The sequence below is a fragment of the Myripristis murdjan genome, chromosome 1, assembly GCF_902150065.1.
Source record: "Myripristis murdjan chromosome 1, fMyrMur1.1, whole genome shotgun sequence".
NCBI lineage: Eukaryota > Metazoa > Chordata > Actinopteri > Holocentriformes > Holocentridae > Myripristis > Myripristis murdjan.
This window is the reverse complement of record NC_043980.1, coordinates 34,876,920-34,900,908: the sequence shown is the minus strand read 5'-3', so window position 1 is coordinate 34,900,908 and position 23,989 is coordinate 34,876,920. Positions and strand designations below refer to the sequence as shown.

The following is a 23,989-nucleotide window of genomic DNA, read 5'->3' as shown; positions in this document are numbered from 1 at the left end:
GAACCATTTCCTGTCTCAGTGAGAGAACAGGCCATAATTTTCTTTTGTACTCCAGCATTAGAGTTCATCTCTAATTCACGGCATGCACCCGTTGATTTTGAAATATAAAGTAACGCACTATTTCAAATCTCAGCGTTGCCAGACAAAATGTTCACTGATCACTAACGTCAAACACTAAATTACTTAAATTTATAGTCAGCCCACTGCCCATCTTACTCCGATATTAATTACACTATTGCAGGGATTTGGCTGATCATTAGGCAGTGTCCGCTGGCTTGGCTGTGTTGTGAAACAAGATTTATAAAGTCAAACTGTTGTTGTATGCCATAAACCTTTGGTTAAAACAAAATTTGAGATCATTTGAAACTCTTCAGCACTGATAAATCTTCCACTAACAGCCAGTAAATTTAGGTTATAGTTGATAAGTTTGGCCATTTTCCCCAGCCACTTTGGCCGGTAACTAAGTATTATATAAAAGGCTAGTTGTATCTTGAAAAGATTGCTTGAATGGTTTTTAGACATTCACTCCTGCAAACCACCTTTCTCTTTCTTAGGACACCATGGCTGTGGTACTACTATAGTTGCTGGTCTTTAATCATTCTGAAGAATTAGAGATTTGTGACAGCACAAGATTATGCACAAAGCATTTTTGAACAGCCCCTGCAACATGTTTTCTGGAATGAAGAGAACAAGGAAGGACAAGTAGATGGGAGTGATGAAGGATTAGAAGACAGAGATGAAGAGAAAATTGAGGGATTACCAGGAACAGAAAGCAAGATGGCAAAATACTAATAGGGTGGGTGAATGAGCATGGAGAGGAGAGGAGAGGAGAGGAGAGGAGAGGAGAGGAGAGGAGAGGAGAGTAACTCTCCCAGGGCACCCAAAGTGGGTTGCAGAGGAGAGGGAGGAGCAGAGCGTCTCCTCTGGCTCATCTGGTCCCAGAAGAGCAAGTTGTCTGCTATGGCTCGTTACTCCTTCAATCAGCCCTCCCAAACCTCCACCTCTCTCTGTCACGTGCTAGAAACATCGCCGGGTGACCAAACATCTCATCTGATCTGCCACTGGTTCACAATATGACTGTGGGGATTTTTAATTTGTATTTATTTTTTGATTTTTTTGTTAAACCCTCAAAATGTCTTTCATGGACATTTGTGCTTGGACAATTACTAGCAGAAGAATTCAGTTTCTTACAATTCCCCAAGGTTTCATATTATCCTGTCTCAGATTGTTTTTTTCTTCTTCTTCTTTCTGTAAAAGCAGAGTCTAAGTTTGTCCTTTCACCACACTATGGCCAATATGATCAGATTCCTGTAATACCAGTGAAAGGACTTCATAGCACAAAGTTCAAGCACAACTTAGTTGTGTCCCTGAAATACTTCCTCTGCACTCATAGTTGATAATTTACAGTAGCCACAAGTGACAGAAGCTGAGATGAGACCCAGATAATCAACCGTCACTATTAAAACTGTTTTAATCTTAGAACTTATGGTTTCAGTGCTACATTATAAAATCTTTGCACCTAATGTTAACTATTACTAAAGGCTATGACCACAGAGGAAATATTTGCAGAAACTAAAGAAATAATAATTCTGAGAGCTCCACTCAGGCATTTAATATACATACAATGTCCTGATTTCAGCACTGCATGTGGTTCATACGTCTAAAATGTATATTTTATTAGAATACATATAGATTAGAGGAGCAAAAGAGACTTGCATTGCGACTGCCTCTAACCACTTTGCCCATAAGCTGCTCATTAAGTTTTGGGACTTCAATTTGGCTTCTAAGCTCTAGTGCGATAGCTCTTTTGCAACCTTAACACGGCAACTCTTCAAATTTACAATGCTTGGTAAGTACTTATTATGCTCCTTTCTTCATTATTAATAAAACAAGTGATAGGAGAGGGCTCTGCCATCAGCTTTCAAATCAAATCATCAACATCAAAGTATGTTGTAAACATACAACTTAAGAGAAATACCCCACCAGTGAACTTTCATTTACCTTATCGATTTACTCTATCGGTGAACCGAGCCAAAAAATTACACTGCAGTCACCTTACCATCTTTTCCTGTTCATTCTCTGCATGGCTTCAACTCCCCACAAGACATTGCACGCTTCAAATCTCTGTTTTCTGACTGACTCTCCTCAACCGCAGAAATAACAGACAATTTGAAAAAGTGGTTGGCTTTCCTCTTCATCAGTCATCTCCAAAAGAAACGATGTGTTTTTCTAGACTTGTGTGGCTGTACTGTATTTTCAAATGCACTAAACTGCAACCATTTGTGAGACTGATGGGCCTGCAGTGGCAATTCATCTATTCTGAAGTAAACAAAAGTTAAAAAGGTAAAATAATGACCATGAGCTAGGTGGCTAATTGAACTAGCACACAGCTGTTGAGATGCATGGGCAAATTATGCATACGAGCTGGTCTAGTAACAGGTTCCCAATTATACAAGGCTGAGTGCTGAACATTCTTTAATTTGCGCTATAGAAAATATGGCATAATGATGTCACTGATTGTGGTGTGGAAGTGAATGCACATCAATTATCTCTACCAATACACCAAGGCCTTTGGAACAGAAAGAGAAGTGTGTTATTAGACAGAGGTGTGCAGCAGCTTTCTAAGGTAAAGCCGCTCTTCTTTTCAAATCCATGGAGGTCTCTAGAAACTAAATAGTGAGATAAGGCAGGTGGGTTATGTAACACCCTCCTTCTATAGTTCACTCTCTTAAGAGACACGGCGTGAGGACAGATGAGTCCACATTTTTACAAGTCATTTACATTTCAGTCGTTAAGCCAAGGCTCTAGACTGAGAAGGAGAATTTCATTCAGTGGGTGTTGTGTCTGTGTGTGCATGTGCCAGAGCAGCAAATAATAATTCTCGCTCATGTGTTTGATCTTCCTCGCTCCCCATATAGAAGATTTAAATAGGAGAGCAGGGACTGAGCCATGTTTTTTCTCAATGAATTTAATGAGGCTGTGGTGTGTCAGGCAGCACCCGCTGAGTGTAAGGAACATAAGAGGTGATCACATCTGCCCTCACTGACATCGTGCTGTGAAGTACCAGTGCCTGCACTCGCTATGTACTGCTAAATACCTGAAAATAATCAATAAGGAACTTGATAATCTGTACAAAAATCCACATATGTCCACTTGGACACATGTGACTCCACCTCCCGAATTAACTCGTCTATAATACAATATATAATATGTATATATATAAAGCCAACTTGCTTTAGCCTCAGTAGAAGCCCTGAGAAAATCTACCTCCCTCTCTCCATCGCAGGTTTAGGATTTAGGATTTAGGATAGCACAGCCAGCCCTTAAAGGCAATGGCACCTGGCACACTGATTGGTTTAACTGGCGTAACGCCCAAAACACACCTATTCATAATATAGCGGGTAGCGCAGGTGTTTTGCGGATAGCGGGAGGTGCACAAGATAGCAACTTTTACGGGGGAACGCCTCTTGCGCAACCCTAAATCCGCAAATAACGGGTTTAGGGAGTGTGGCGCAAGATAGGGCCCTAAGTCACCACATTTTTACTTAGATATTTTTGTGGCATACATTGCAGTCTTCTTTTAGTTTTCAGATGTTTTGCAAATGTATTTTCCCATATCAGTTAATGAAAATGTTTTTTATTCATCAGTTTCAGTTTTCCTGTGAGTTGTTGTTAACCAAGTTAACACTGCTGAGTGTGTTACTCACATAGACAGCTCACATACAGCAGCCAGTGGCAGGGCTGGCATGACATGTGCCGGCAACAGCGGTGCAATATTGAAGAGACAGAGGCAGGCACTCTCTAAGAAGTGGGCCTGGCCTGCCTGGCATCCCGTAAAGATTCAGCAGTGCTGCCTGCCAGTTCCCTAAAGGGGAAAATGACAGAGGTGCTGCACTCCCAAATCTGCCTGGCGGCGATGACAGATTTTCAGTTTACTCCTACATCATCTTTGTATCATTCACCAGTGGCCGCCGTTGGGTCTTTAACAATCGAATAAGCACATTTGCGCTTTTATTCCTCCATCCCTCATTTATCTCTCTATCTCTACTCACCCCTTTGTCATCCCTTTCCCTCCCTCTCTATTTTCAGACCCACACCTCCTCCGCTCCCCTGTCGTTCGCAGCATTGGGGAAAACCCTTGAAGATGGCGCTCCATCAGTAATGATTTTCTGCTTGGCTGAGCAATGAAAGGTACACATGCACACACTCTGCCAGGCTCTCTCCCTCTGTCTCTGTCTCCCTCCTCCCTAGCGTTGTAAACCCATCATGTGTCCCTCAATGCATTTTATTAAACTTTTAAAGCCGTGGTAAGCCAACACATCAGCCCCCACATGAGTGAATCCCCCTCCACCGCCCTCACCCCTCATCATCTCATCTCGTTTCCTCTCGGCTTCCCACAGTGGGGCTGGATGAAATTAAGGAGAAGATAGCTCTGTCTTTTTTTAGGAAAGCAGCGGGCTTTGGGACAGGAAAAGACTGAAGGAAGAGGAGACGGAGGGAGGCAGGGATGGAAAGTGGTGAAAAAGAGACACAGCGAAGATTGAGAGGGGCTGGAGAAGGTCCAGGTCTCTCTGCTTGCTTGAGACCAGGTTGATTTAGATGCGGGCCAGAACCGGCATGTAGACTGGCAGGCTACTTGAGCTGGCAGGTAGCTTTCTCCTCTAGCACTGGGAATATTCTCATTCAAATTGTTCTTCGCTATCAAAACTGGCAGAGGCACACTGAATGGCAGGGGTAGCGTGTGGAATAATTCATGCCCCTCCCAACAGTAAACACCTCCTCCTCATCCTCATCCTTGAGTTAAACCGCTGCCACTGAATCCCACTTTAATAGAATTTTTGAGAGGGAAAACGGAACAACAGAAATTAAATGGTGACTAGCATTGTTGTTTCTCTCAAAAAACTACGGTCCCGATTACAAACAGAAACACAACTGACAATGAAATTTAATTTTGCTCTTTTTGATGAATACCGATTGTATTTAGATGCTTAGGAAACACAGTTCATAAAATATTCACATCAATAAACCGTAATGAACTGAACTGAACTGCCAGGCAGACAAATCAGGAGAACTCCATGTATAAATGATAAGAGGAATGTCCCAGGTGCGTCCACACATGACTAATCTTCCTGATCTGTCAAAGTCAACGCAGAAATTAAATTTGTTATTAGAAGTTGACCTTGCAGGGTCATTAACAGAAAAGACCGACTTACCCCCGAAAGCCACAAAATGTTGAGTGTTAGGGAAAAGTAGTTCAGTCAATATTATGCAACAGGCTTTTGGCAAGTTGTTCTGGATGTTGGTAAAGGGCTATCAATATTAATGGCATAATACAGAGACCTCATTATGCTGAAGGTCACTACAAGATGTGGATTTAGAATGGAGGAAGATAAACGAAACTCTTTAACATTTATGGCAGAGATGAAACATCCCACTCATTCTAGGACACTTCCTGGAGGCAACCTGTCCTTCTTACTTACAGATTTTTTAAAAAAGTTATCTGTCTTTGAAATTTTCTGTTGAAAATTTGGTTCAATCATCCCCATGACCTTAAGTGTGTGCAAGGTAAATTCAAGAGATTAAAATGGTTAACAAAAAAAAAAAAAAAAAAAAAAGAGAGCTGGTAAGTAATGATTTATGGCAGCACAGGGAGTTCGCCCACTGTGGAGAGAGGGTGTTTCTGGGTAGGTGGTGCAATGCATGTATGATGAGGTGCTTGCTCCCGACCTGCACTGCCCAAATATCACGGTTACATAACGAGATACCACTGAGTCCGATGGGTAGAGCGTGTGCTGGTGCAGACTTTAGGACACTATGCTCCACTAACAATGCCTGTGTATGTATGCAATTAGACTGATAGGGATTTAGCCATTTTTAATTAGGGAGCAATGTGTCACACAGGCAGGAATGATGCAGAACTAAAGAGGAATCAAGCCAGAGGGAGGGAGGGAAGGTGAAAGCAAGATTGAGGGAGGAGGATGAGGACGAGATGAAAACTAAGAATAAAAGAGGAAAGAGAAACAGGCCAAAAAAAATTACTTTCTGGCTTGCAGAGCTGAAACTGATTGACCTTGGCTCCTGGCCTAATTCCATTGTAAAACTCATACAAAAATCATTTCACTTTCTCAGATACAAACCTTTCAGCGAGGCCATGCACACTCACACACCCACCCAGTCACTACCCGAGTCAATAGATTAACGTAGATGAAAACACAAAAACACTGAAAACTTTGCCTGTGTATGTATGCAATCTCACTTCTCACTAAATCTAACTAAAAGGTGGGCAAACAATAATCAAAGTTTGCTGAGGTGTGACTACATTGCACTTTACATAAACCACATCTTTTTGTTTGAATTACAAATTAACTGTGTCAGAGTGTGTCAGTTCTGGTCATACTGGCCTCATTCACCTCTTTGATGTGCTGTCAATCCTGTCATTAATAAAAAGGCACAGCGTAAATGTGAGGTTAAACATGTAGGTAATACATAATGACCCATATCTGTGCTTATACATGTCTATGCTTTGTATTGATAGGGGGTCGGAGGTGATGCAAGCACCGCTGCCTGGGTGTGCAAGCCCCACATGCTCAACATGCCCCACACAGCTGACTGACTGATGCAACACATCTGCTCTCCCCGTTTCGCTTAGAGCTCCATCAGCCCTCTGAATGATGCATCATCATGCATTACATCAGGCCACTGGTACCGCCAAGCCTCCCAAATGGACTCATTTTGCCTGCATATCTTTCACCTATTTTACTGTATTATCCTCTGCAGGGATTATCATCATCGTGGTGCTGCAGATGATGTATGTTCACATTTTTCATCATTGCTGAATACTGAACAGCTCGGTGGTCTGAGCCTGCTCTCCACACATGACACATTATTGTGCTCTTTGAACGTCTGAGCAACGCTCTAACCTGCTGTTAACACGGTCTGACAAATGCGTGACATGGACAAGGCTCCCAAACCGGGCCAAGAGTAATAAAGACTTTTTTCCACATCTTGACAAGGTGGTCACAGAGAATCAATTCATACTCTTGAAATTATTTTTCAATCTAAGTTTCTAAACATAGTGAGCTGTCCTAATCAAACTGTTTTAGAACTAATTGTGGTAAAGTGCTCATTAAATGTTAAAAAGCAGGTGAAGAAAGACCTTAAATATTCCATGGCAGCCATTTATAAATCACAAAAACCTAACAAAACAAAATGCCTGTGATCCATCTGTTGTGATGGGGGAGGAAAGGAAGAATTGGGAGAAAACGTTACCACCGGAGGGCGATCTTGATGGGCGTGGTGAGGCAGGAGGTGAAGAGGTCAGCTGGCAGGTCAGGGTTCATGGGCAGGAGCTCGCTGGCCTCGCACGCCGCCAGCTGGATGCAGTTCTTCATGGAGGGCGGCAAGGGCATCTGGGCAAGCGGGTGGTTGGGATTGATGGCTGCCACCTGAATGGACAGAGCAAACCAGTTCATCTGACTGTGATGGGGCCACCCACTAGTTCTCAGAGAGACATCATGCAAATACAATCAAAATCCATCATCTGGCCTCACTGCTCAGCCCTGCACACCGAAAACAGTGATTGCATTTGCATTTACAGCACAACTGTACCCGTCATAATAGAAATGTCCAATCCAGAGACACATCCTTTTACTGCAACAGCAGTAGGAACTGATCTTGGACTGAGGTTGGGCTTCTGAAGCAAAACACTGATTATTTTATGGCCCAATCAGCGGCCACCCTGAACTGGTGGACAGAGATGAGAGATACGCACAGCATGGGGAGAGAAGCCGGGGAGACTATAATCTTGACTTCAAAGAGATAAAAGTTGTTGGTGGTCAGTGTTTGTGTCTGCCAGAGGGGTGGACACAGCAGATGCACTCATGAAGAGTATTCCTGCTTCTCTGCAAAGCTCTCTCTGACGATCCCTTTGAAAAAAAAATTTTTTCAAAATAAAATATGATTCAACATTCAAGGACATTGATGCGAATAGGCTTATACCAGAGCTGGATGAGAGACAGAAGAGAGAGACAGAGGAAGAGAAGCACACTGATCATATGAAAACAGTGTTGTCATGATAACAGAAACTTCAATGCTACTTCAGTATTGTTGTAGACGGAGAAAGGTGCTGGGGACAAAAGCGACGAAAATACACAGACAACAACAAGAAGAAAATGCTGGGAGATTTGCATAAGAGAGAACAGGATGTGGATGGAAGCAAAACAGCATAGAGGTATAAGCAAATAGGAGGAGTTTACGAGTAATCTGAAAGACACGTGTGTGTGCGTGTGTGTGCGCGTGCCTAGGCATCTTCAGCAATAGCAACAGGTGAAGGCATTAGCACCCTCTAACCACCTACACACACCTGTTGTAACTGCTGTCATATTTGGTGCAAGCTGTTTGCGAGCGTGTGCGCATGTGTGTGTTTACTGAGGTGAACACAACTCCACAGACTTGGCATTACCTCACAGCTCAGAGGTAACTTCAGTACAAAGACAGATCTATGTTTCATTCGATCACTTAAAACTTTCTCTCTTGAGGCTGAAGCGGAGACCAACACTTGATCAATTTTCCCAGGAAGTGGGAAAATCATCCAAATGTGCTATATGTAACACTGTTATGTATTGGTTAGGATGAATGTGGTCAATCACTCTGGCTCATTTTTTAAAAACTTCACAAGGTTCAGTGTTTGGTTGTTGTGTACTGCTTGCAAAAGTGAAAACGTGTTGGAGAAATAAACTAAAGACTCGCTAGAAAAATCAACAAAAATAAGCACTGACTTAACCATTTTCCCCCTTAAAGGGATGCAGAACAAATCTTAAGCAGAAATGAAGCGCTGTGTTTTATTTATTTATTTATTTGCTTGTTTATTTTAATTTTGGTTTCCAACAGTTGCATAAGAACAGTATGTGAATATGGTTGCATAAGAAACAAACCAATGCCACTTCAGTTTGATTTTATCTGTAACAAATGACAATGGCTACAGCGCCTGAGCAATTTTGAGATCTTAATGATAATGTGAAACTTTATTGATCCCAGTGGAGAAATTCTCTTTCTGGGTGACAAACAGTCTTCTCATCTATCCTAAAAACAGAAGTAACATGATATTTCCCTGGTCTTGGACAGCTCAGTCAATACTCGTGAACATTAAAAAATGGTGGGGCCTTTCAAATGACGTAAAACTTTAATTATATTTGGAGCACTTTACTATTTATGTGCTCATTATGTGCTGTTGTATTGTTGATTTGTTTGTTGGGAGTCCAACATGGTTTCTGTATTTTGCTGAGTAGACTCTAATGAGCTGTGGGCGTTAATGAAGCCAGAAATGCAAGACTTCCCTTTATCATAGCCGATTGCTATGTTTTGTTTCTTTTAATTTGGAGCCCATTCCAAATTTGTTTGAAAACATCTATACAAGCACAGTCATTATTGTTGTCTCATTTCTGTAGCAGATTTGCAATGTTAGAAACCTTTAAACTGAACCTTAATGTCACCAAAACAATTAAAGGTTAGAATATTGAAATTTTGGTTGTACTGATCCATTGACAATGATTTTTTTTTTTTTTTTGGATTACAGTATCTTTTTAACACTCAAATGATTCCATAACAGTATCGCCAGTTCTGAACAAGAAAATGCCCATGCTCAGGAAAATCACTCCAAAATAGCTTGGTCACCAGGTAAAAATGTTATGTTTTTGCAAAACACGGATACGTTGTACATATGCATTTCAGAACAAATAATACATTTCTTATCAACATTTCTGCTTATAGCCAACGTAGTGGAGGCCACGTCCACATCATGCCACTGTGACGTTTGTACCATGACAACGAATGTCTTCCTAAACAACCTTTTCAAACCTTTTCCTAACCTCAGCCATAACCAGAGGGGCTGGAGCTAATGTTACCTAAGGAGCTAATGAAGCTAATGAAAGTGCCTAAAGTAGCTAAAGTAGCTAACATTAGGTAACGTTCGTGTGTTCTGCAACACTGAGCATGTGCAAATGTTGCACTCAACCTGATAGCTGGTTCAGAAACGTGACATTTCAACGCATCTGCAGCTTTCAGAAACGTGAAATGTCAAAATTTTATTCTGGCAGCTGGCTTGTCCAAAATCAGTCACTGCCAGAGAAGGAGCTATGGAGGGGATCTGTTGATGAAACCACATGTTTGAGTCTACACTTTTTTTTTCCAGTGATGAGAGACACTGTCACGAGCACAGCCTTCAAATGAATTGTCACTAATATAAGTGATCTCTTATTAAGAACTGGATTCATTCTTGAACTTAACAGGCATGTATGCAACAGCTGATAGATGAGACAGTGGGGCTGCACAATTAATCAATATGCTGCAATTTTAGCCTCCAACAGCAATAATTGTACAATATTAACATATCAACAATACTGAAACATTTTATTGTGAACATCTGCTGTGAAAGCCATTAAGATGTTGATATGAAATGCAAATCATCAGGAATAATAATCATGATTAGTCTAGCAAAATAATGGGGATAATCATTTCAGCCTCAACGGTGCTGTCATATTAGTCAACACTCAACAGTGTTATTATTATATTATTTATTATTAGGATATTTCATCAGGACGACATGAAAACTTTTTAAAGACCCTTTTAATGCCAGCTGTAATAAAATAATTGTAGATAGTATAATTTAACTAAATATAATACAATACAATTAAATATAATGCAATAAAAAAACAAGTGTAGACTGATCAGAATAAACCATAGGTCCACTGATTGAATAAATCCAAAAAGCTCCACAAGTATGTGTCTTCAAGACTTTCCAAGGCCTTGATTTAAAAAAAAAAAAAAAGATTTTTTTTTTCAGACCCCGCAGACACACTGAGCAGCACTTCACTGCAGCAGAGTACACTGTTTTAAGTGAAAAAACTGTTTCTGTGTTTGCTAACACTTTTGAGCATGAGGCCGAGCGGGGAGAGTGGGTGTGAGAAGTCTTCGAAATGTCTGGTGCCAAGTGCTAAAACACACAGTAAAAGCCCAGGCGATCGGTTTAATACTGGCAAACATACAAGCAGGCGATCGTACACGCACACATGCGTATAGGCATAAACATGCAGTTCAAGAAAGGCCCCAGACAACCACATGGGCACGCTCATACCAAGCCATCATTGGTGGGCGGTCATGCAAACAGCAGCAAAATCCACCAAACAGCGTAAACACAGATGCACACACATGCAAGCACAATAGCAACAAGCTAGAGCTCCAGAATGGAAGCTAGTCCCCGGCCCTCCCAGCCAGCTGTGTGCTCTGGCTGAGCGTCTGATGCAAGTCATGGTAAACCCAGACTACCGGAGGCTAGCACTGAGGGAACGTGCTCATCTTCTAAGCCCTAAGGGTTAGCCAAGCCGGTTACAAGATGAGACAAGAAAACAAATAAAGTAGCTGATCTATCGGTTGCCCTGAAAACAAAATGAAAACAGAAGAAACACGCAGCTCCTACTGTATGCCTAGAAAGATTACTTTGTCATGAGCAATAAAAAAGTAAAGCGTTTGTATTTCATGTGGGAGCTGCCATGACCCAATTCAGACATCCAGTCGTCTATTTCTGTTTCCAGTCTAGCTGATCACAGTGAGAGAAAAGGGGTTCGCAAGAAGCTGTGTAGGTTTATGTAATGCCACCTTGTTCTTATTTCTACAACCTTTCTGATCTCTGGTAGCCCACAATTCTATAATAAGCAGACTGGCTTCTGCATTGAAAAAAAAAAGAGGGAGAGACAACAGAACCTGAGGCTCAGATCTGAGTGTGAGACATTATGTATTTACAGTATCGCACTAGAATGAGTTCAGCATACACATGAATAAATCATGACATTAAGATTACAGCTCTTCGAAGAATAGCTTAAATTAATGGGGGAGTGTGATTGTATGTGTGTGTGTGTGTGTGTGTGTGTGAGAGAGAGACTGTATGTCTTTTCTGTGCATATTTCATCTGAAAGAATTATGTTTGCTGCCGTGAGTGGGTGCCCAAGTGCTGTCAATGCTGTGTGAGTGGATCTGTGCCAATCTTGGTGTACCATTATTCCCTCTCTAATGAGCAAAATGTGGACTCGCTCAAACACACACACACACACACACACACACACACACACACACACACACACACCACAAGCAAAGCAACATGCATATCTAAGCCTCTCACACTCATCTTGTTGTGTCAATGCTAGGGAGAACATTACCTCCTGAAAGAATTTGGAGAAATTGTGCAACACTGCACTAATCCTGACAGTAAATACGACAACATTGCCAGCAGAAGCTGATTAATGCCAAACATTCACTGTAATTATCACATTAGCATATTGTAATCTCCCAAATTACCATGAAACTCACCATGACAGCTTTCTTTTCTCTCTCCTCCACCAGGGATATCAGGATACACTTTAATTGCTGAGAATCTTTTTTTTTTTTTTTTTTTTTTTTTTGAGTGACACTAATTTATAAGACTAATCCTTCAGGGGAATTTCAGATCTTTGTGTAATAACACAATCACAGTGGAGGAACACAGTCACACGCACGCAGACGAGCGCACACGCATAACATGGCAACAACCAAACTGCAACTGTAGTCAACCAATAAATTCTACTGCCACATATTAATTATTCATCAGTATGAAAGGGAGAGCCAGCAGAGGCTTAATGAGAGGATCCTGGAAACACTGGCAACACAAACACCTAGCTCACCACACACACACACACACACACACACACACACACACACACACACACACACACACACAGACACACACACACACACACACAGACACACACAGACACACACACACACGTGCGCGCGCAATCACAGTCCAGTATGCTCTGGCCACGAGTGCTGCAGTGATTCCCTTCGAAACTTTCCCCATCTCTGCATGATGCATACGCACAGAATCAACAGACTCACACACACACACACACACAAGCACAAAGACAGACACACTTTCACGCACCTCCTTCCGCCCCATAGCTAATGCAGTGAGTGTGCTTGCTGAGTGTGTTCAGGAAGTGATGAGATATTTAAAAGGAAGCAGGTGGCCCCATAATAGAGCACTCAGACCAGACGCCCACACACAGCACGGACGGGCTGGCTGGCTGAATGGGCCGCTGATTTGAGGCTGTGTTGACATCGCATGAAGGAGGAGTGATAAAACACCTCCTCTTCCTCCTCCTCCTCCTCCTCCTCCTCCTCCTCCTCCTCGTCTCCTCTCTTTCCTTCATCTTCTCCATCTAAAGCACTGGCCCTCTGTCCCTAGTGATATCTAGCCTACCATGATTTTGCTCTGCGACTGTTGTTTGCGCGCACTGCAGCTGTGTGTTCAAGCCTTTGACAGGACCACCTCTGCTGCACACGCCCACAGAGCGATGGGGGGGAGGGTGGGGGCGAGGTGGGGTAGGGTGAGATGGGACTCCCCCACTTGTACTGTCTCCTGCATGTTTAATGAGTCTCTGGAGATCACTCCCTCACTTACGCGTCTCCTCAATCTCTCCATTACCCGCTCCCCTTATTTACTTCTGTGTGAGTGGGTGAGATGGGCAGGCGCTCAGGTGCAAAATGGAAACATTTCTGCTTATGGACGTTACGCAACTTCCTCTGCATTTCACTGGAGGGACTTTCCCAAGTTTCAGCGTACCAACCAAAAAACCTGCACTTTAAAAACAAGGCTTCCATCCTCAAATAAATACTGATGGTGCAGTGACGAATCTGATGACTTTTAAGTGTCTGCCAAGTAAAACAAACCATCAGAGCTACCAAAAATGACTGCACTGGGAGCTGAAATACACGTGTGAATGCAATGTGAGCAATACAGAAAACAGGAAATTCCTGCCTTTGCCTCATCAGGTGTTGTGCTCAGCCCTGCCTGAGCCACCCTGTGTCTCTCAGTGGACGCTGACCTCCTGGATGACCACAGCTACTTCACACAGCTTTATCTCCCGGGCTAGGTGAGGCTTCCACTCAGATTTGACTGCAGTTACACTCCACTGACTACAGCCAGCAGTAGCTAAAACTCTTATCTGCGGTGGCAGAGCCCCAAGTGGCCCATTACACTGCACCCCTTGTACAAGCCGGCCATAAGAACCAAGAGTTTCTGCTCCTGCCACCTCCACTCTCTGACTGACTCGTCTGTGCAATCTCCCATCTGCCGCTTCTTTGTGAAAGCATATCATGCTACCGTTTCTTGTATGAAACACTACAGGCAAGGGCAGAGGTCAATTTGCTTTCAACCCACTTCACTCAAAATCTACACAAAAAATTCTATTTGAAAAATGTTGAACATTTACTATTGACAACTATTGTTTTTAGATAAATAATTTCTTTATGGGTCAAACAGCCTTTCAATGGCAAAAGATTTCCAGATGCAGCTGTATTTTGACAAAAAACTTGTGAATTTACAGTGAGTGAGTTGGATGATTTGACTTAAATCATTCTGCTTTTCTTCTTTATCTCTCACTCTTATCTGCTCAAGATTTTCTTACTCTCTGTCCATATTCTTTATAACGTTTTGTGTTACTGCTGGGTTTCCGGGCTACTTGTCCTGTCCCCCTCTAAATTTTTGCGTAGCGCTCCTTACAAACCACATGAGTTTTGTCAGCATCTGTTTTGCCTTCCACCTCATAAAATCTTAAGTGTGCCGACACATCTGCTTTTAGCACAGAAAGTACTGGCTGAATTGTTGTTTTCTGTTCCGTCAGTACTCAAACGCTTCTGCAACGCTGACACGACGTCGTGTTGTCCTGCTACGTCACTCGCAGCCTGCCGGTGCATTTACTGCAAGCAGCACAAACATGCGCCTCTTTACAGCCCATGGAAATGTCATCTTGTCAATGCTAACATAAAATTAGTGAATAAAGTCACTAAAATCTTTTGAACACACTGACTATGAGAAAATAATTTAAAAAATAACCTAAAGTTGATTTTAAATTTGATGTTTTCTTTGCTCAAAAAGGAGGACTTAATTATTCCAAATGTACAAATGCAATTCCTTGAACATTTAAAACCTAAATCTTGCTTGAAAACAGTGTGTTCACGCCGTGTGTTAAAAATAGAAACTAAATCAAGTATTCTTAATTGATATTTAAAGTAACATTTTACAAAAATATTGTAAATGTCTCTTTTGCCGTGATTGTGCAGCCCAGCCCTGAAAACTTCAACAGAAAAGAGCAGAAAGGCTGAGGGGTGGAGAGTGTGACGGTTTCTGTTGAACTCTGTAGCAACTCAGCAGTTTGGCTGCTGCCTTCACCTTTACTTTATCAAGTAAGACAGCCTTCACAGCACTTCTTTTCTTCTTTCGGTCTACCCCTCTGTCACCTCCCAGCTCTCCGTCTCCTCTGTATGGCTCAGTGCTGTTTATTCTGTATCTCTCTCTCTCGTTTTCCTGCTAATTTACAGTCTGGCTGAAACTTCTCCATGAATAATTGAGATGAATGACAGCACCATCTCATTAAGAATTCACATAACATGCAATAGCTGGGGGAGGGAGGGAGAAGGAGGGGGAGGGGGTCTTTATTACGATAAGAGATAAAGTAGTACAGGGATGGGAAGCGATGATGATTTCTGTGTGTGTGTTTGTGTGTTTGTGTGTTTGTGTGTGTGTGTGTGTGTGTGCCAAAACCCTTTTATCAATTCATTTAGAAATACTTGCAAATTTGATTGTCTGGATCACAGCACTGATGACGTCCTGGTTCTTCCTTACAGAATATCTGAGCCTGGCTTCATGATTCTACACACAGAGACGCCAATTGGGTCTCTTTTGAGCGGGTTTTACACACTTGAGCAAGAGAGTGTGTGTGTGTGTGTGTGTGTGTGTGTGTGTGTGTGAGAGAGAGAGAGAGAGAGAGAGAGAGAGAGAGAGTGTAAATGTGAGATTCTCCCCCTGCTCCAACTGCAGATATGAGCGTTTGCAACTAATAACGCATAAAATACCAACAGTTCATTTTACTCTGTGGGAGAGTGCACCAACTGTTGACTCACACAATGCTTTGAAGTGCGTTTTCTAATTACAACACACAGTACTACGACTGCCTGACTACGTTGTGATGATGTGCTTATACCGGGTGTATGTGTGTGTTTCTAAACAACTACCCACCTCCAGCTCCTGCTCCCTCTGCAGGGCAAACTGTTTGAAGGACTTGACGATGATGCCTGCATTGGAGCAGTCGTAGACGAAGATAGACGGGCTTCCCATCCACGTCTGCAGGTCATAGATGGACAGAGGGATGTACTGGGTGTAATTCTGATGGGGTGGAGGGGGGCAGAGTAAGCAGGGAGAAAGAAAAAGTATTGTATCAGTGCTGAGAATACAGTACTTATTTGGTTTTACTGAATTATTAATTACTCGCTTGGTTTTGTGTATACAATATTACATTTACACAGGCTTCTTCCACTGCTATGCAAACAAATCATATTTGAACAAAGAGGGAGAGAAGGGAAAGGGAAGCAAGACAGAGGAGGATAAAGTGAGGGAGGGCAGATTGAGAAAGAGAGATAGTGAAAAAGGGGGAAGAAAGAAATGGACAGATAGAAAGAGGATGAAACGGTGAAAAAGAAGGAAATAGAGAGGAAAAGTGAAGTTTAAAGACAAAGTCACGTAAACCCCCGTGTTCCTCCCTCAGTAAATGCATTAACTGTAAGGAAATTTCAGTGCCATAACACTTCCCTGACATACTTTACTGTAGCTCCAATGCCAAATCCCCATCGATCTCCTAGTCGGCCGATCTTAGCCACACAGGCGCTACAGCTTCTTTTTATAGGGTTCATCAGTATAAGGAATAATAATGAGGATGAAAAGGAGTAAGAACAGCGGAAGAGGAGAAGAGACAAGACCCAAGGGCGTACTGGGGAGCTGGAGGCAACAGCCAAGCTCCGACAGCAGTGGTGCATCATTGTGAGTGGGTGCTTACTTATAGGACAGGGCAATGAAGAACTGGAGCTTTTATGTCGGATTCGCAAGTCAGTGAGTTTATATCGCACAGTGGTGCTCAACCCAGCTGTCACGGCGTGCTGGTACGCAGTGGGGTAAGCAGGGATGAAACCAAGTTTTCATATTTGACTGTGAAGTCGGAGATGCTATAGTGCTTTGATGGGAAACCGGTATGCCAAGGCAGGATGGGTATGCAGCGGAGCGAGTTTCAAAAAGACACATTTAAGACTCTGTAGGATCTTTTAAACTCTATGCGGAGTTAGATATATGACCAATTTCCAAATTAAAGAAATAAAAAGCAGGCAAATCCAGCCTATTTCAGAGAGAAAATTAAAGCTAAGCTCTGAAAAGCTCTGAATTTTGCATATTGTTATTAACCATGTTCTCTATTAATCTAAAAATGGATACGCAACGAGGAGAAATGGTGAAATGGTGATTATATTAAGAAAAAAAAAGAGCTCTGATGCAGCTCTAATTCAGACATTTTCATACTTTAAGACCTTAAGTTCAGATAATTTATTCTAGGACTTTTACAGACTTTTTATGGACCTACTGATACTCCTCTAGCTTTTGTGCCAAGGCATGCTGATATGCTGTGATGTGAGCTATGTGCACCTTGAGATATTACTGAAAAGAAAAAAAATCAATGATCAATAAAAAAATATTACACCAAGTTCATTAAAATTTAATCAATCCAGGGGTTCACTGATGGCTCAGCAGGTACAAGGCTGCCTTTAATCTGCACCATACACCTTCTGATAAAAAGAAATACCTAAATACAAGACAACTGTGTGAATTAGGCTTTAAGCAAATTAATGAGGATGAACTGAGGGAATATGTATGGCCTGGAGCCACTTACAAAATTTTGCTTTTTAAGTACTGCAGTATGGAGTCTTCAGTGCTCTCCAGTGGCTGCAAACAGTTGTTTCGACAAATTCAACCAAAGTTTTTCTGACACTCGTCAAAAATGTCTCCATTACAGTGCTTCAGCACTCTAAAAATGCCACAATATTTCTGTCTTGCAACATCAGTGTCTCCCACAGAATGATGCAATGGCTGGCTTGGTGAATATAATTGTCTACTGAAATGATTTGAAAGAGATCAATAGCCGAATCGAAAGTGATATCCACACGCAATCCAGCTCATGTCAAGCAAATTATGTAAGGCAGCAACCTGTTTCCTTCACAGCAGTTTGTTAAAGACCTTTAAAACCATTCAAAGAAGGGAGTGTTTCGAAGGTAATGATATTTTGGAGCTTGTTCCAAGCAGCTCACTTGCCCTGCCCCACCTTTTTCTGTCTCTCCTCCTATACGTGCGTACTCTGTTGATTTTATTTGTCAGAGGAGAACACAACCCGTGTCTTGGATTTTTCACCTGTGATTCTATTTTCACCACAGGTGAGCTGCATATTGTTGTTACTGATGCACCGAAACAGATCAACACCAATGTGGTATTGTTTGACACTTCCTTTGTCCAATATTTTGTAGCAGCCAGGCATTTAAGGTACCATAAAAGTACCGAATTTTGATACCCATCTCTACTAAGATGTTTCAAGACTGTATGTCTGCGTCCAAGCAAATGAAGGTGCTCGTTCCATGGTGATGGTGAGAAACTGTGGCACTAATGGGAAACCCTGAATGGGTTGAAACATATTTGGGTGGCTGTAAATATACCTGGGTGGGCCGCCCAAGTATAACTTATGTGTGGGACTAAAACACTAAACATGCATCTAACTAAAGTGCATGTCCCATAACCCACTTCTCTGTGTTACTGAACTGTGATTAATCTTTTTTCAACTAAGAGCACTTTCACATTAACGTAACATCAGCGTACAACGTTTAAATTGGCTCAGCTTCACTTGATGTGCATCTACATGTAGCCAGTGGCAGCTGGTGTCGAGCAAATGATGTGTTTGCAGCAGCATCAGAGAGGTTTAGAACCACAACTGGAGGGTATACGAATGTGAGTGAAAATTTTATATCTGTTAATACATGCATAATTAGTGTGTGTGTGTGTGTGTGCGTGTGTGTGTGTGTGTGTGTGTGCAATACCTTATTAAAGACCCAGATCTCCCCGTTGACTGTGGGCCGGGGCACTCCGTGGCCATTATAGTGGAAGAGGACTCGCTCCTCTTTGGCGTTGCGTCTCAGCGACGTGCACAGCTTCTTCACCTCGTCCACCGTGGGATCCAGACTCTGCTTGTATCGCGCCTAAACCAAGAGACAGAGCAAAAAAAGACATGTTAGCATGAATATTTACATGTTCTCATGTGTTATGCCAGGATCAGATTATATTAATCCAGCCAAACTTTGACATAATTTTGTTGTGGCTAACAAATTTCAAGCATAGTGGCTGAATATGAAGTTTGTGAGTGATGATCCAACAGCTTTCAATGTGTAGCATCACATGTTCCAAGAACTGAGATTGGCTGTCCGGACAGTCTGCAATGCCTCAAAATAAAGTCTAACATGTTTGAATTCTTGGGGCTTTCGTCAACTAATGTGAGAACTCCTATAATGCGTGTACTTGACAGTCACACTCTTAATTTCTTCACTCCTCCACCACGATAACCAGTCGATGTTGCGCTAGATCATCAAAGATGGCTTGTGCTGATTGGTCGGGGTCATGTGTGATATGGCCTCGCTGTCGACCAAGACATGGCAAGAAATTCTGCCTCTAAGAAAGCCTGGCCTGACATGGTGACCACTGTGACAGATGGAAACACATGTGTAGTCTGATTGTGGCACCAGGCATTTAGCTGCCACTCTTTCATAGACTCAAGCAGTAACAGAGAGGATTTCTCAAACTTGATATAAGTGTTTCCCATACGATATTTGGGCAGCTCTCACAGGTGTATTAACAGTCTGTCAAGAAAATGTTTGCTCTGGATTCAATCTGGGCTCCATGATGCATGAAGCTGGTGGTTCTGGTTGATGTATTTTTCAGACAGTGAAGACTCAGTGCTGCCAAGCATTAGTGAGTGTTACAGTGAGCTACAGTGACCATAATTCATTGCACCTAACAACACAGTACGTCTGTGCTCCTTCCAGTGTCTGTGCAAACACAAAGTGAACTGACAGAAATGAGGCTGTTTGAAATGTAGCCTCGATAATCAGATGGAAGTATGATAGTCAGCTAATGCTGCAAAGCCATTAGTTGAAGGAGCAGGAGAGACTTCAGTGCCTGAGCAAATGTGAGTCACTGGACCCCTTAAATGAAATGTCAATAAGAAGTCGTCAATAACCTCTGTCCCAATGCCAATTAAGTAAACTGACAACATGTGGGAAATTATGATGCGATTTACTTATTCTGACCATTCAGCCATACAGGACCATGTGAAATGAAGTAATAAAACATGCAATTGGCTGGGATTTACAGTGATTTTAGTGAGGCAGCAATGCAAGAAGCATCAATACATTTTTGTAATTAGCTAAGAATGCTAATCTTCAATAAAGCTTATGTTCAATCAATGATAATTAAACAAAATAATAACTAGATGTTATTCTTCTGCCAGGCAACATGTTTCATATGCCATTACATAATGCTTAGAGATTTCTGCTCAGTGCAATAATAAACGAGTGAACTGTCATGCAATCTTGGTGGATAACCTCATTGTAAACCAATTGCTGATCAATTAAAGACCAGAGAGAGTCAATGTTGATACAGTGCAAGAGAGAAGTTGCCCCGCAGTGCAAAACATACAGTCCCAAACGCACCATAAGTTAAAGTCTCTATAAAAGTCTATAAGCAGGCTAAAAGTCTGATATCTTTATTTTCAGTACTTATCATGCCTGCAAATCCAGCGAGATGGAGAAAGAAAGAAAAGCAGACCAAGTGTTACATCCTTATTCATCATGTCACACTTGAATGATGCAACACCTATGGAGGTGTCAGCCAGTTTTGATGGGGTTTATATGAGTGCAACATGTAGCAAACAATGCCCTTGGGAAGGCAGGAGAGATGGAGGGTGATGTAGGAATGTCTAGTAGAAACTAGGATAGATGGCCATAGGGGGGATTGTCCTACTGCTTTTCATTACGCATTTCTCACTGTTATGTGCGTCACTGGCCTTCCTGAGAGAAAAACAAAGTGCATTGTGTAAGGCTGACCCAACAGTGAAATAGGTAAACAAGACCAACCGCTGTTCCTTTTAATCTTTTAATTGGAGACTAGGGTTTGGCTGATACAGGGTTTTTAAAGACAGATAATCATTATGATTTTTTTTTACCTAAAGCTGCCAATAGACAATAATTTGTGCCTATATTCAAAATTAACAAATTGTACAATTACTGCACAAAAACACACAGGAAAACCATCACTACAGTAAACATTTTTAAATGTATTACTGAATAAACAAAAGGAACTAAAAATACTGCAAAAAAAAAAAAAAAAAAAAAAAAAAAAAAACTGTGAAAGATATTGTCAAACAATATTAAAAATCTTGTAAAGACAGAGCCAGAGAATGATCTCTCTTTAATATTAGGGAGGGAAGACATGGACACTCATATCAGATCTATTCATGGGGTCACATATCAGCCCTGATATATCAGTAAACCAATGAATCAGTTTAACCTCATTGCGGACAATCAGGAAACTGTCATGAGGACCAACTTTTTCTGTGTACAGTGAAACTCAGCATTTCTCATTTAATGTCCATGCTGTGTGTTTTTAACTTACAACAGCAATGATTAGTTGACAGTCGACAAAGCTGATGGTGCAAACACCTGCCTGTGGATTTTTTTTTAATTAATCCAGACAGAGGAGATAACATTAGAATTCAAAAGGGGAGGTTTAGTAGTAATAATAGTAGCAGTATTAAATATTCAGAATTATCTGTAACCTGCTAAGGGCATCCTCCCCTGGGAAGAAATTTCAAACATTTCAATCACAAAATGCATGATGTGCCGGCTGGCCTATAGAGAAGTAATACACCCTGGAGTAATGTCTTTCTTATCTGTTACTGTCTCACTCCTACTCCTCATCTCATCTTTGTCTGTCTTCTTGTCCTCTCTCTGTACTTATCATATAAAAAAAACACTGACTTCTATTTAGTCCAAATTCAACCTTCTGAACAATACACTAACTTACAGGATTATTATAATTTAACAGTAAGTGGTTTTGGTTTGTTTATTCAAGATGGAAAGTAGGAGCTTGGAAAGGAAACTGATTGTAGTTCAGGAGTTAGAGCGGTCATCTGGTAATCTGAAGGCCTCTGGTTCAATCCCGGCTCCTTTAGAGAGCGTGTTTAAGTGTCCTTGAGCAAGACACTGAGTCACTAACCGCTCCTGATGGGCAGCTTGGCACCTTGCGTGGAAGCCTCTGCCATGAGTGTGTGAATGTGTAAATGTGAGGCAAACACTGTAAAGCGTTTTGAGTGGTCGGTAGACTACAAAAGCACTAAAGAAAAGCAGTCTCTTTACCATTTATTGGCTCAGGCAAAGATTGCTAGATGTCAAGTCTTTTAAAAGCTATTTTACATTTAGAAACCGTTGACATTTTTGTTGTAGCTTGTGGGCATAAAACCACAAAGCTCTCAGCCAAGTCAAGTGTCAGTCCATGCTAGCATTCACAGGCCAACTTTCTCACACAGGCACCAAGACATAGTTTGAAGCATGAGCTCAGTTTCCACATGAATTGGCGGTTGTGGTTCTTCTAATGTGATACACTGTGGTGAAATTCTCCAAGGGGAGAGGTGACTTTTGGCACCAGTTACAGTGCCAGCTAAAGCCATGCACAAACTTAACGCTCTTTGTCTTTACTTTGGCACTAGCAAGATAACGCTACCATGCCCATATTGACTGATGTCACCATTGCACCACTCTTATTTAAGGATCACTGACAATTTTCAACCATGTCTCTGTCTATCCAAATTAGACATATAGAGTGGAAAAACGCCTGCAGCTGTTGTCGATGTTCGCTGTGTTTCTGGGGCGCAGCTGCAAAATCTGTTTTACTTCCAGCATCAGCATCAGCATCCAGTGAGGTCAAGAAAGAACTACAGGCAAGTTCAGCTGAAGTTGGGGGCATGGTCCACATGCCACTCAAATCCAACACTTCCTTGCTGTCGTTGCTTGTATTACAAAGTACATCCATTTCCAGCAGCAACAATGGCATTCCAAAATATGAGAGCAGAGGATTTTATGGACAAGGAGGACACATTTTACAGTGTTTTGTCTGACTCCAATATTCAGGCGTGGGCAGTGAAGTTTATTTGTGCTCTAGAAAATAACCGCTGTGAAACAATCAGAATATAACATTTTATTTCTCTGATTCACTGCTGTGACAATCACCACTGCCTCTCTTCATTCATTCTCTAGCTCGCTCAACCACCGCTGCTCTCCCTCTCTCTCACATACTCTCTCTTTTTTCTTCATAAGGGCATGTTTGCTGCTGATAAAATAAGTTGAATACAATTTATATTGATTTTTCAATTTTATGATTGAAGAGTATGGAAATTCTTGTTTCAGTTGTCTACATTGACCATATAAACCATATAAACAGTGGCATAATTTTCCTTTAAAACTGTTATTAAAATAAACACAACCCTGGTGGAGTTTTATCATGTGCAATGTAGCCATTGTAATGGATACAAACACACATTCTTTGGCAATATGGCACATATTTTTATCAAGGCAGCTTGGAAAATGACCCAGGTGGCCGCTTTGGAACTCTCCACACAGGAAAAACCCTATAATCCTTCCTCTCGCTCTTCAAAACAGATGGATGGTGAGCGACGCCAGCGATGGGGAAGGAGGGTCAGGTAGCAACATCCCCTTTGTGACAGGAAGCAACAGGATTTGTGGAAAATGTGGTCTTGACTGTGAGAGACAAAATGCTAAATTTGGCACCTTTAATATGTGCTAAATAATCAAAATGCATAGTAAATAAGTGTGTTCCAACAAGGTTTCACATTCCTATGAGTGAATTTGACGTTTGGATGCTGTTAAATGGATTGTGAAACCTTATGAAAGTGAGTCCTGGTTTTCTAAAATGCTAGTACCGTATCATCAAGCAAATTAGGTACAATATGGCAATACTTCTCAGTATGGG

General features: G+C 41.7%; 1 protein-coding gene across 5 annotated transcripts in view; it reads right to left on the bottom strand.

Moving 5' to 3' along the window:
* Window positions 1-23,989, bottom strand: part of rptor (regulatory associated protein of MTOR, complex 1) — a 183,471-nt gene that overhangs the window by 94,160 nt on the left and 65,322 nt on the right. For all 5 annotated transcript variants that reach the window (XR_003928108.1, XM_030048802.1, XM_030048820.1 and 2 more), the window contains exons 5-7: window positions 18,991-19,149; window positions 16,106-16,252; window positions 7,270-7,445 (exon numbers count right to left, since the gene is read on the bottom strand). Coding sequence is in view for 4 of the 5 variants with exons in the window: in XM_030048802.1 (XP_029904662.1) it covers window positions 7,270-7,445; window positions 16,106-16,252; window positions 18,991-19,149 (482 nt within the window). In the remaining variant the exon portion in view is untranslated. The remainder of the gene's footprint in view (window positions 1-7,269; window positions 7,446-16,105; window positions 16,253-18,990; window positions 19,150-23,989) is intronic.